At 39.1% G+C, this 14,917-nt stretch overlaps 1 protein-coding gene across 9 annotated transcripts in view; it reads right to left on the bottom strand.

Moving 5' to 3' along the window:
- Positions 1 to 5,616: 5,616 nt before the first annotated feature.
- The window catches only part of ssh2b (slingshot protein phosphatase 2b), a 65,309-nt gene continuing 56,008 nt past the window's right edge, over positions 5,617 to 14,917 (bottom strand). For 3 of the 9 annotated variants that reach the window (XM_087299934.1, XM_087299931.1, XM_087299929.1), the window contains one exon: positions 5,617 to 9,463. Coding sequence is in view for 7 of the 9 variants with exons in the window: in XM_087299929.1 (XP_087156055.1) it covers positions 8,192 to 9,463 (1,272 nt within the window). In the remaining 2 variants the exon portion in view is untranslated. 9 annotated transcript variants of the gene reach the window in all.

Here is a 14,917-nt window from a genome sequence, read left to right as displayed (position 1 = left end):
AGAAGAGAGAGGGAGAGAAATCCATGCACTGGGGGACTGGACTAGAGAACAGACGGGTGCACATGTATGGCAAGCCATTTTTACAATTATCTTTGGAAGGCATCGATTGAGTAACACTACATGAAATAGACAAAAAAAAACGCAAATAAAAACAGTGCGTGATCTAAACCTCCTGCAAGGTACATATAATAATATAAATGGGGTTTTTAGAGTGCTTTCACACCTGTGAATCGATTCAGTTGTTCCGAAACAGAGATTACAATTGTTACATTGTTGCTCTTTGCTCTTGGTGCGGTTGGCTTTCACACTGCAAAGTTTCTAATTGGACCAAAAGAGCTAAAACAAGTCACGTGTGAGTAAACTCTCCTCACATTGGTCAGAGTGTCAGGGTTTATTTTGCAGAGTCCCACTCAGGCCATGTCCACACTAATGCGTTTTCATTTAAAGATGCATATTTTTGTCTCCGTTTTGCCCTTACATCCACACTGAGACGCGTTTTTAGGAAACAAAAACGTATCTTTTTGAAAACGCTCTCCAAAGTGGATAAATTTGAGTCTTTCGAGAACGATGACGCATTTTTTGTCATGTGACACTCAGTCATGTTACTAATTCGTTTACTTTATTTTCGTTGTGAGTATGATTTTAGTGATGTCGTCCTTACTGTGAGGGTAAGCAGCGTCATCAGCAGGATACTGTTCTTTAAAGCGGTCCAGTATATCGGCGTATTTGTTTTGGCACGTCTCCCAGTCTACATTTTCACTCTCTTTTGCAACTTTGTATTCATGTGTTACTCGAAGCAGCAACTCTACTTCATTGTCAGTCCATTTAAAAAACTCGGTGCTTTTCCTCGACATTTTGCTTCAACGTTTCAAAGAGCCGGAAAGAAAATAAACGTCAGCCGGAAATGACGCGTGCCGAAGCGTCTTACGTTTCACGCATGCACAGTACAGGTTGAAAGCATTTGTAGTCGTTTCAGTGTGAATGACAAAGTTTTGGAAAACGAATAGAAACGACAGTGTGGACATGAAGCGTTTTTAGAGGAAAACTCCGTTTTCAAATTTATCCGGATTAGTGTAGACATGGCCTCAGCTGTCAGGAGAGGTGGTGGTGGTTTGGTGGTGATTGACAAAGTGCGCGCGACATGTCTGGAGAGATGCGGTGGGAAGGGGTGAGAAGAGTGCGCGAAGTAGCCCATTTGAGGACCGGGAGGGAGACACGAGATTACCGGGGAATTATCACTCATTTGCGAGCATCTGGAGACTCGCGAAATTTCCCAACCTACTCCTAATTCTCTCTTCACATAGACGTATGCCCATTACACAGCTCTCCAGGACTGAGTTTGGACACCACTGAACTAGCCGGACTGATGCTGAGTGATGAACCAACAAAGCCTAATAGCCAACCGTCGACTTGGTGTGCTCCAGCACTTACAGGTGGGGTTTGGGGGTAAGTCTTTTTTTTTTTTATTATATTCAAATAAATAAAATATCGAGTTTGCATGCTCTCCCTGCGTTCGCGTGGGTTTTACTCCGCGTGCTCCAGTTTCCCCCCACAGTCCAAAGACATGCGGTACAGGTGAATTGGGTAAGCTAAATTGTCCGTAGTGTATGAGTGTGTGTGTGGATGTTTTCCAGAGATGGGTTGTGGCTGGAAGGGCATCCGCTGCGTAAAAACTTGCTGGATAAGTTGGTGGTTCATTCCACTGTGGCAACCCCGAATTAATAAAGGGACTAAGCCGACAAGAAAATGAATGAATGAATAAAATATTGTTTATTTGTATAAGAATTAGGCACTTTTACATAATATATTTAGATTTCCTCATAAGATTGTGCTGCTGTTTCACATGTGATTTTAACACAAGAAATTCATGTGACACTCATTTGGCTTTTCTGTAAAGGTATTATCATGATCTGGGAAAACAATGCTTAATTCATCTAGAACCTTGCACTGGTCGTGATGTACTGCTAATAATATTTATAAACCAAGTAAAAATGATCATGTTTTGTCAGGTTCATTATCATTATAAAAATTATTTCAAAAATCATTATAAATCAGGCCTGTTTGACGAGCACACATCTATTTGTGTCATATGAATGACCTAAATGATGAACTTGTGTTATAAGTCTTGCACACTCTGAATATTTCTGCAATGGAAAACCGAAAAACTAAATCGACCAATAAGAATCAAGCAATAGCGATACTTAAATGAAAAACAGATTTACAATTTGATTACTCTCTAAAAATTTCACAGACATTAAAACACACTGAATGTGAAAATGGCTTGCCATAGAGAATGAGCAGGGGGGTCAAGGCGGTCCTGTCTATTTTGGAATTGGCTGTTGGTGTCGGGCTATTTCTCTCGGGCCGGTGACAGGGCTATAGATTGCAGTGGGAGCACAGACACCGAGGTCAGGTGGCTGAGAACACAGCATGAACCCTGCATTTCACACTCTTGATTTTAATTATATGGATGCTTAAAATATACAATAAGATATAATCCCACAGATATGTCAAACGGTTTATTTGATTTAGAGTTTCTAAAGAGTTTTGAAGAGGTTTGAATCAAAATATTTTTGAGTATTATGAGTTTAACATTTTACAATAAGGTTGTATTTGTTACTCAAAGTATTTATTAACATGAATACTACCTTTATTGCAGTATTTATTCATCTTTAGTTTATTGAAAATAGTTATTATTATAAAATGTAAGCTAATGTTAACTCATAGAGCATTAACCAGTGCTAAGCATTAATTTATGCAATGGTACACGTTGAGTATTATTAATAAGTGCTGTACAAGGATTGTTGATAATTAATTCTGTGAATACATGAACTAATAATAACTAATAAATATTAAAAGTTAATATTAATTAATAAAGTTAGTATTAGTTAGTAAATAGTATTATTTAATAAAACCTTATGTTGTGACAGAATATTCCTAAGTGTTCATGATATCTCAATCAAATTTTTTATTATTATTGAATGGTTTTACACTCACAGGCCACTTTATTAGGTACAGGTGTTCAACTGCTTGTGAACGCAAATTTCTAATCAGCCAATCACAAAGCAGCAACTCAGTGCATTTAGGCATGTAGACATGACCAAGACGATCTGCTGCAGTTCAAACCGAGCATCAGAATGGGGAAGAAAGGTGATTTTAAGTGGCTCTGAACATGCCATACTCTGAGTATTTCAGAAACTGCTGATCTCCTGGGATTTTCACGCACAGCCATCTCTAGGGTTTACAGAGTATGGTCCGAAAAAGAGAAAATATTCAGTGAGTGGTGGGTGCAAATGCCTCGTTGATGCCAAAAGTCAGAGGAGAACGGCCTGACTGGTTCCAGCTAATAGAAAGGCTAACTCAAACAACAGGCCCGGATTGGCTAATCGGGAGGACCGGGAGAATTCCCAGTGGGCCGGTCCATTTTTCGGGCGCGAGGGCCGTTGTCCCTAGCTCCAGAATCTGTTGCTCTCAGCAGTCACGCTTTTTAAATTAATTTATTCATTTACTTGACCACAGTCTTCTTATTCATTATTTTACTGCAGCTCTACTCTTTTTATATATAAACAGCCTGCAGGTTAATGATGATATTACTCAGATGAGTCACTTTTCAATATACAAGTGTTGTGGTCCAGTGATTAGCACGTAAGATTATGACGCTGCCGACCTGGGTTTGATCCTTGTCTGAGTACGATATTTTTTTCTTTTTTTCTTTTTTATTGTTACGACATACAAATTGATCCTCGTCTGAGTATGTTATTATTTTCATTTTTATTGTTGAGACGTATAATACTGTTTGGGTTGTTGAACATTTGAAGTTCTAAAGCAGCTGTTTTCTCAAAAAAAGACGTGATAGTGTCATTAGAAACTGAATTGGAAATGACCTTATTTTAATATAGTCAGTCGTGAACTGAGGTGGGCCGGTCTGAGGCTTAACTCCAGGGCTGAAAAAGAGTCCCACTCCGGCCCTGTCAAACAACCACTCGTTACAACCGAAATATGCAGAAGAGCATCTCTGAACACACAACACGTCAATCCTTGAGGCGGATGGGCTACAGCATCAGTAGACCACACCGGGTGCCACTCCTGTCAGCTAAGAATACTGAGGCTACAATTCACACAGGCTCACCAAAACTGGACAATAGAAGATTGGGAAAGCATTGCCTGGTCTGATGAGTCTCCATTTCTGCTGCTACATTCGAATGGTAGTGTCAGAATTTGGCATCAACAGCATGAAAGCATGGATCCATCCTGCCTTGTATCAATGGTTCAGGCTGATGGTGGTGGTGTAATGGTGTGAGGGATATTTTCTTTAGGCCCATTACTTTCAATTGAGCATCATGTCAATGCCTCAGCCTACCTGAGTATTGTTGCTGACCATGTCCATCCCTTTATGACCAAAGTGTACCAATCTCCTGACGGTTACTTCCTGCAAGATAATACCCCATGTGATAAAGCATGAATCCTCTCAGAAAAATCACAATTCACTGAACTCAAATGGCCTACACAGTTACCAGATCTAAATCCAATAGAGCACCTTTGGGGTGTGATGGAACGGGAGATTTGCATCATAGATGTGCCGACAAATCTGCAGCAACTGCGTGATGCTATCATGTCAGTATGGAGCAAAAACTTAAGAATATTTTTCCAATACCTTGTTGAATCCATAACACGAAGGATTAAGGCAGTTCTGAAGGCAAAAGGGGTCCAACCTGGTACTAGCAAGGTGCACCGAATAAAGTGGCCAGTGAGTATTTAAGTGGTGACCACAATCTACAATTTCCTAACATTTGAGGTCACAGCTTAGTCCTATTTAAAGTTAACAGGGCAGCATATATAGTTACAAATATTCTAAAATGCAGTATGACTTTTTTTTTTTTTAATAAAACAGAAAAATGAAAGTAAATTCCTTAATTATGAGAAAATCTGTATTTACTTGTCATCTCTGAACAGTGTACGGATCATAAAAATGTGTCATAAGTGAAGTTTATGTATTAACTAATTTCAAGAGGATCACGTGCTTATGATTGCTAGCGGCTGGATCCGCATTATCCAATTCACTACGCTCCAATCAGATGACTCCTAAACTACAATAAATACCTGGGTTTCATTCCACTGCTATCTTCGTTTTGAAGGGTCCCCCCTTCCTCCCCTACTCCTCCTTCTTAGACAGGTGACACGGTGGTCCAGTGCGTAGCACTGTCGCCTCACAGCAAGAATGTCTCTGGTTCCTGGCTTTACCAAACTAGCAGACATTTCTATGTGGAGTTTGCACTTCTCCCCGTGCTCACGTGGGTTTCCCCCGGGTTCCCCGGTTTCCTCCCACCGCCTAAAAACATGCAATTAAGTCAATTGAACAATCCAAATTGGCACCATAGACACGCTTCTAGTATGTAGTTATTTCAAAAGCAATCACTTGCTACAGCAGGGGAGTTCTCGAGATCTACCTGAGCTCAAACTCCCCTCCCGCCTTGCAACGGGAGGGAGCCCTGGGCTCGAGGATCTCATGAGCTCAGGGCTCTCTCCCGGGACAGCATGCCAAACAAGCTTTTATAATTAATCATCAGCTAAGTGTGAACTCTTGAAAACACAGCCGGACAAAACACCAAATATGCATTGTGCATTTGGAATTTTCTTTAATTGTCACAGTTTAAGCACAATAAAAAGAAACAAAATTTCCAGTCTTACAACAATCAAAGACACATTTCACTTTTCTTTCTGTCTTTTTTGCACTGTACAACAAAAACCCTTACAGGCAACTCTAAATACATACTCCGTGAGCATGCGTCCAGAATACAAACCACAGTTTAAAAAAATGTAAAACAACAATAAAAAGTGCATATTAAAATCCTCCTCGCCTCTTTTTGTTGTCTTTTTTTTTTAACAAAACAGAAAATGCTGAATGAAGAAACTGCACTGAAGTCGAAAACGGACAGAAACTGCACACACGCCCATGTTAAAGTATACATATCATACACATCCACAAAATATACATTTGCACACTTACTGTAGGCCCATAAACTCTACATTCTACGAGTACCACAGAACTGATCCCATTCTCAATAAACCAACATGCACACACATAATAATCTCATATCTGTAATAATTTTACACTCACTATTACATGTCATTCATTTCTGAATGAATTTAAGCACACTCATCTGAAACCTCCAGCACACACGCACGCGCACATACACCTCCAGAATATTGTGGTTTTCGTTCATAGACTTGACAGGTAAAGGATGAAATGGTAATGTATTGTATTACCCCGGTATTCAAAGAACGACCTGATAGACGCTGTGCAAAAAGTACATCAGTCAAAGCACTTTGTTGTTCTTCCAGAGCAGCGATATTCTTTCTACTCGAATGATGGGTCGGACTCCACGATTTGGGTTTATTGGGCCATCAATCCCAGCTAAAAACATTCAAAATCACATTGTGCTCTAAAATGTCCACGCTGTTTGATTCGCGGTCGGATAAGGCCCACTGAGGTATGCGTGGCAGATAATTCACCCAAAAATGATCATGCTTGAATCATCCGGGCTCATCTTAAAGGGGTAGTTCACTCAAATCTGAAAATTCTGTCTCGATTTACTCATTATTCACTTGATTTGAGTTTTTGTTGAAGTTACTTTGAAAAATGTTGAGAAGCTTGTAGCCATAGACTTCATATGTATTTGTTTTCCCCACTATGGAAGTCTCAGGTTCCTCAAACATTCCTCAAAACATCTTCTTTTGTATTCGACCGAACAAAAAGCAAACACAGAACAAGGTTTGGAAACACTTGAGGAAGAGTAAACAGCGAGTAAACTTTCACACCCGGGTGAAATATCTCTTTAAAGGTGCAGTAGGTGATTGTCTTCAGAAACATGTTTTGTTGTGCTGGTTGAAAGTCTCTTCACAGTCTAGTAATGATTACAGTAAATGATCTAAATGTGTTTATATGTATTTTTATATTCTGGGTAAAGCATAAAACTAAAAAATGTTCATCAAGAGTCGGACCGTCATCTCCCTTAATTCCGATAAGCTGGTCAGACTGTCTGTCAGCAAATGTAGATTCTGACTTCTGTGCATGTGTTCATGCAGATCCTCTATTAGTGCGTGCCCGTCTGCATCACAAACGCATGTGCGCGAGCGAGCTGCGGGCCGCTCGCAGATGCCCAGTCGGAGCCGGAGGCGGCGAAGGACAGCCGATCTCGGGCCGATTACTGTAAAGCCAGGCGCGGGTATAAAGTGGCCGCGCGGTCACGAGACGGACCGGGAGAAATCAAATGCTAAATTAAAACTTTTAAAAACCTGAATCAATATTGGAGTTACTTTAGCACGCTGGAGGAAGGACGACACCATGGCTGAAGTATACCTGTTAAACAGGTGATGTTCTGTTTTGAAGCTATTTTATGTTAGATTGTGTTATGAATGACTTGCACAGACGTGTTGTTCAGCCACTGAAATCTCCCGGTGAAAGATTGATGTGATTATTTTCAGTTCCATAAGGTTCTTTCACAGCATCTATAATGTAGATTTATATTTAGTTTAACAACAAAACACCAGTAAATAGCCTAATAAATAATAAATAAATAAAGCCTAACCTGCTTTATTAATTTGAAGTTGCTTTTATATTCACATTGGGTCATTTTTGAACAATGATAGCCTTCCTATACTGTTTACCGCTAACATTACTCTGAATATTCGCTCTGAAATAGCATGTAAGTGTGGCTAAGTAATAAACGTAATTCCTGCACGGTGCTGGCACTAGCTAACTGGCGAATGACATGAACAAGTGGGTTGTCTGTCGGCTGTTGTGACGCGGTGCGCGCGCTCGCGATTTCAGGGGGTGTGGCTTTGAATAACAGTCCCTTCCTCCCGTCCAAAGATAATATGCCAAGCGGTTAGCTTTTTGGCAGATCACCTACTGCACCTTTAATGCTGGTCCAAACCTGTGAGATGTTGCATATTATTTGTAAAAGTGAAAGTGATTGGAGTTACCCCACTCACTTTCATTGTAACCCCCCCAACCCCCCCAATCCCACAATATCTTCAAGAGAAGAAGACTGGTCATACAGGTCTGGACTGACATCAATGTGACTAAATGATGACAAACCTTTCGTCTTTGAGTGAGCCTTCCCTTTAATCACAAACTCACACTGGCAGGCACAAACACACAGATTCTCACACACACACAGAATAGAAGTCACATAGTGTGGTAAGGGTTAACGGTCCGTTTCTTCAGTCTCCGCAGGGGATGGGTCCTCCCATATTGTTGGCGTGTTGCCACGGGTATCAAGGTCGAAGCAGGTAACGGGGCGCATCCTGCCTCCTCCTGTGCATTTCCCCCCCTCCAACACTGATTGGAGGCCGGGGAGTGTGGCAGTGGCATGGGCATGACATCATTGTCACTGTATTCCCCCTCTTCAGTCGTGTCATCGTTTTCTGCATGTCCAAGCATAGGAGATCCAGTGGAAGAAACAGGGGAGGCAGAAGAGGAAGGGAGAGGAGCAGGAGTGCAGTGGGGTAAAACGCGCTGCTTTTTTGAGGTATCGTCACTGTACGAATTGGGCCGAGGCTTATTGGTGGGAGCAGAGAGTAAGGCAGGACTCAAGTCAAGTTCGCTCAGGTCAATAGGCGAGATCTCCAGCGACCCAAGCTTGGCCAACGAGGCTGAACGCTTCATCTTTGAGGGTGGGGTCAGTCCAGCCTGCCGGATCCGAGCCTCCACCTCTTTGGTCCTCTCTCGAGCAGCCCGGCCTTTCCTTTGCTCCCTCCTAGACCACGGTTGGCTGAGCCTCCTGTCCGAGCAGTTGCTCACCTGCCAGAGAAACGCCCCGAGCTCTTTTAGGGTCTCCCAGGTTTCCCTCATGTCCTTCGGACAGCGAGAATCCGTGTAACTCTCCTGCTCTGTGATGCCCTCGAGCTGGAGAACCAGAGGCGGAGAGCAACTGGACGAGTGCGAATGGCTTTGTCTCGAGTGTGTGAGGCCGGTGTTCCTGTGCTCTCCTTCCCTGAGTCGTCTCTCGCTTTCACTTCCCTCTTCAAATGAAAAACTCCGGTCTTTCTCCACCTTGTGGTACTGAGGCTGGTGATGGCGTGTTGACACAGTGTTTGGATCAGGTGTGAGGTGTGTGTGGGATGAGGTCTCCTCAGTTTTCTCCATGCTGCTGGTGTTGACGGGGGAGCGTCGCGAGGGACACACGGGAGCAGAGGACACCAGCGCTACTGACGAGACCTCCTGCTTGATCTTTTGCTCCAGCTCCCGGGTGGCTCGCCACACTGTGCCCTTAGGCCAGTCTTTCCCATGCTCCACCTTCTCCATTTCAGCTTCTGCTGACATGACTTGAGCAAACTCCTCTTCCTCACTGCTGCTACTGGAAACAGGTTGACTGGTTGGAGGGGGGGAAGGGGTTACATTGTGCCATGTGGACTCCACTCCGGACATTTTGCTATGGACTGAGACACTGCAGCTCTCCTGTAGCAGGAAAACAGAAGCATTGGTGGTCATTTGTATTGAAGACATATCTCCATGACTTAGTGATTTAAAGGTGAAGTGTTTAATTTCTGTGCTTTCAAAGGCAGAAACACAGAATTACAAAAATAAGTGGATTTTAGGATTTTCAAGAAAATGAGCTTGTTTGGACATGCCTCAGCCTTGAGATTCAGGGGTTTGTAGTTACTATGTGATTGCTATCCGCTTGTTAGGTGGTGACGTATGTAATACTGTTTCCAGGTCCAAGCCGCCACTCATTTGGGTTGGAAATCATTCGTTTATGATCACTTTTTATTCCTATCACACATTAAAGTAAGTTTTATATAAAGTCATAGTGTACACAACAATCTCTGGGCTTGCTGCATCACAAATACCAACATTTTAACAATTTATAAAACAAAATGAATCACTTTCTGGCATCGGATATTAGGCATATTGCTGCAATCGTGACTTTCGAAAGTATTAAATCGCTTTGTAAACGTTCATTATTACCATTTCACGAGTCTCCCCATTCAGTAGAATAGAGCGCTTGGACCCGGAAGCCGCTTGGCGTGACGTCATGCTTAACGAGCGGGTAATATTCCGGCTGGTGGAGTAAATCCCAACAGACGCATATCTAAAAAGCAGTCTGACTTTGTCATGTTGATGGAATGGTGAAAAAGGTCATTCTGTCAGATGATTGGTTATTATTAACCCCCAAAACTTAACACGAGACAGATGCTGCCTTTAAGTTAACAAGCAATATGTTTAAAAACATTCAATTATTTATATGCTAGTAAAATGACTTCAGAAGTCCAGTGACTTGATTTTTGAGGATGTTTTTGGTACCTTTTTTGGTCTTTTGACTCTTGCCATCCTTGGAGGATCAGAGTTCTCCAATTTCATGCAAAATATCTCAATTAGAATTCAAAAGATGAACAAATATCAGAATTTTTAGATTTTTGCTGTGCAATCCCTTTAAAATGATCTGAGATCATTTCTCTTGAAGACACTATATGGAAACACTATATTTGCTAATTATTTGTTACATTCAGATTTGATTGATAGTTAACTAGAATAATACAAAGCAGGTGCAAGTCATATATATATATGTACTTTTCGTTAAAGGTGCAGTATGTAAGTTTGACACCCAGTGGTTGCACTAGGTATTGCATCTATTGATCAAAACATGCAAGCACAGGTTGCCAGATTAAGGACCAACAGGAGCGAGTCTGACTATCAAACCTAAAGGCTGATTTAAATTGTGTCCTATATAAAAGCAATGGCACCAATAGAAGAAATAATTTCCATATTTTAAAATGAGTTTTTGTCCTAACCAACACCTCAAAATGATATATTAGAAACGGCTTCCATTTCTCACAGGCGAACAACAGAAAACTGACAATGATCACTTCAGGTACACCTCATGTGTTTATTCAGTGCTGAATGCTAATAATGTGAGTTTAAAAGTCATTTCACATGACATTTATTGCTATACTACTGAAAGCGGCAGCAGATAGTTCACCTTAGATCTTAAAAATAAATTAAACTGTTTGAAATTGAACTTGCAAACCAACACATATTAGTGATTTTGCATGTACATTTAATAATGTTTAATATACATTAATTACATTAGAAGTCGCACCATTTTGTGTGAGTGCAGTAAGTGCACTATTCTGTGCTTCAGAATGGCTGTATTTAAAGTTCTGTCGAGTTTCATCTGGTGCAAACAGCCAAATTGCTTATCCCTGCAAATTTCGTCACATACCGTGTTGTTAGGACACTGAGTTACAATGTAAACCTGCTCACCTAATGTTTACATTCTTAATATTTATATCATTTGCTAGTTAATAAACTGATGTGAATCTGCGTCTTATTTCAGAGTGTGCTACTCTCCACGGGAGATCGCAGGTGCATGATTTAAGAGCCTTTCTGAATGAATGAAATACTCTTGTTTTACAAAAAGGCAACCCAGGGTGCTGAAATATAATTGGCTAAAGTGGCATTGGGCGGGTTAAAAAACCCAAAACAAAGACAGTCGTTCCGGCATGTAACGTACATTTTCAAAGCAGAATATCTGACTTTAGCATTGTCTTTCAGATAAAAAAAAATGTTCACTTAGCATGTTTCTTAAATATCTGTAAACATATCCTGGTACTTTCATGCTTTAGAAAAGTCTAAAACTTACATACAGCACCTTTAACCAGGAACATTACACCGGAAAGAGCAAAAAGCTTTTTGACCTCACAAAATTACACACTTCACCTTTTGGTCCATGAGGGCATGAAACCTAAATGCTACAGCATTGCACTGATCGACACCATGACAGATGAAGGATCCCATGCAACATCGCTCATGAACAGTGGGTGGCAGTATGAGGCATGACACTTGATTGAAACATGGTTGTGGTCACACACGGTATGGGAACAGAACCTGATTTTAATAAAGTTTCAAACTTACTCTCTGGAACATTATTCCCTTGCTGCGGGACAATAACATGGTATTAAAACAGATGCAGGCAAAGCTTTGTACAGCTGTCTACATAAACTTAGATATTTAGCGCAAAGGTGTTGTGCATTTATATATGGCCAAAAGCATAACAAAAGCAACACATTTTGCCTTGTTTACTTACAGCTGAAGTCAGAATTATTAGCCCCTTTAGATTTTTTTTCTTTTTCAAATGTTTTCCAAATGAGCAACAAAATTTCTACAATGTGTCTGATAATATTTTTTCTTCTGAAGAAAGTCTTAGTTGTTTAATTTTGGCAAAAAAAAGCACTTTTTAATTTTTCAAAAGCCATTTTAAGGTCAATATTATTAGCCCCTTTAAGCTATTTTTTTTTCCAACAGAACAAACTATCATTATACAATAACTTGCCTATTAACCCTATCCTGCCTAGTCAACCTAATTAGCCTAGTTAATTAGTTAAATGTCACTTTAAGCTGTATAGAAGTGCCTTGGAAAATATCTAGTCAAATATTATTTACTGTCATCATGGCAAAGATAAAATAAATCAGTTATTAGAGATGAGTTATTAAAACTATTATGTTTACAAATGTGTTGAAAAAAATCTCTGCGTTAAACAGAAAATTGGGGAAAAAATAAACAGGGGGGCTAATAATTCTGACTTCAACTGTAAGTTCATGTATAAGCTTGGGTAGTAAATATTTAAAGGTATAGTTGCCCAAAAATTCTGTCATCACTTACCCTTATGTGGTTTCAAACCTGTATGAGAAATGAAGATATAAAATGAAAGTCAATGGAATCCAACACAATATTGCTTCCCCTGACTTTTATTTTACGGACACATGAAAAAGCAATCTCTTTATTTTTCATTTCAACTGGTTTGGAATGACATGAAGGAAAATAAATGATGACAGAATCTTCTATCCCTAGGGCTGCACAATGTATTGTTTCAGCATTGATATCACAAACTGTACATCCGCAATAATCACATCGCATGATATGCAATGTTGAATTGGTATTATAGTTGATTCCCAACACAGTTAAGACCACATGAGTCGTCTAGTCATTGCAGATTTTAACCATAATGGAGTAAAAGTTTATCATTTGCGTTTGTTTTAGGGCAATTCAAGAGAGAATATGTGCACAAAAGATTACAACGCTTGTAACTTAAACAAAGAATCATTGGTTAATACTTTATAATAACTACACATTGTGAATCATCTATTACGCATTAGCAAACAGTTAATTCATTATCTACTACGCATTAACTGCACATTAATAGATGTTAGTAAGCAGTTTACAAATGCAGCTACAAACGCTGATTTCTTGACATAAGCACATCTATAATGTGCTTAATAAAATTTGTAAAATTTATTTAACAAAATTAGTAAAAACTGTAGCACTATTGTATAATGTACAATGTATATATTATATAACACACTTATGTTGCCATTCTTGAGTTATTGGGTTGAAATTTGGGGGAATACATATAAATCTAATTTACGATCCATATGTACACTGTAAAAAATGTCCGTAATTTCAACAGTAAAAAACTGTAAAAATGCTACAGTACAAATCCGTAACCTGGTTAACGGTATGTTTCCTTAATATATACGGCGAATAACCGTAAATTGACTTTCCCAGAATTCCCTGCATGACACATCACTTTTTATGCATTTGGTTGACATTAATATGGATCTTTGTAGTTGTTTTCCTCATCAGTTATGTACATAAGAGATTTATGTTACATCTAATGTTGATAAGCAATGTTTATTTCATGACTTTAATTTTATGCGTGTTACCATACTGGTGTTTAGTAGCTGTGTGAATGACACTGAGCACCTTCTATATGCTGATACTCTTTTCTGCTTGTGGGAAAAGTAGATTGTGATGAGCTTTGGCTCTTTATGTAACTCCATCATCACCACCTGTATGTGGGTGTGCTAACGTGTCTAACTGTGAAACAAAAGATGTGTAGATGTTGATCATTCAAAATACAGACATATTACCTCTATTAATTAATAAATACAGTAATTTACCGTAAAAATGCAAAATTACTTCTACGCTTTGTACCGTGTTTTAAACGGTAAAGTACTGGCAACCACAGCTGCTGGTTTTTACCGTAAATGTTACGGATTTATTTTTTACTGTGTGCATTGCAGAAAAAAGTAATTAGACTGATAGAACGTGGGGTATTTGGAGCATACAAATCCTTTATTTTTTTAAATTAAAGATACTTAAGTTCAACGATTCGGTCAAATTTAAAACAGCACAATTCATGTTTAAAGCTAGCAATAAAATACTTCCTAAATGTACACAAAAGTTTTTTTCAAGAACGACAAGGGGGATATAACCTGAGAGAAGAACTAAATTTTAGGAGGTTGAAAACAAGAACAACTTTAAAAAGTTTGTGTATGTTTGTATGTGGTGTAAAACTATGGAACAGTCTAGATCAGACTCTAAAACAACGTCAGGATATGAATCAATTTAAACAACTGTGTAAATATTTATTAGTAATGGAATATAATGATGAAGGTTTTTGAAAAAGGATAAAGAGAAAGGTATGATGAAATTTTAATTAATGGCTATTTGCACTACAATGTTGTTGTTGTTTTTTCCTATTCTATTTGCAGTACTATGCTTTTTTTCTTTTTTTTTTTCTTCCTTGGGTCTGTTACAAAATGAAAAGGTACAAATAGAATCAAACATATTATTTGTCAAAGATGCCAAAAGGATCAAATATGTTTCATGTAAAAAGAATAGATTAGTAAAAGTAAATAAGTAAAAGAAGTTTAAGTAATAAACGAATGAAGTATGGGGTGGGAGAATAAGCTTGTGCTTCATCCTGCTCCATTTTCGACCATGTTTAAATGTATTTTTTTGTTAATGATATTTTCTGTATGATGTTTTTGTTCGAAAAGAAATAAATCAAATCAAATCAAATACTGTATTTTCATACTTTGTTAATGATTAAAGTATTGCATGTTTTA

The sequence above is a fragment of the Danio rerio genome, chromosome 21, assembly GCF_052040795.2.
Source record: "Danio rerio strain M-AB ecotype USA chromosome 21, GRCz13ab, whole genome shotgun sequence".
In the NCBI taxonomy this organism is placed as follows: domain Eukaryota; kingdom Metazoa; phylum Chordata; class Actinopteri; order Cypriniformes; family Danionidae; genus Danio; species Danio rerio.
This window is presented reverse-complemented; position numbering and strand designations above follow the sequence as displayed.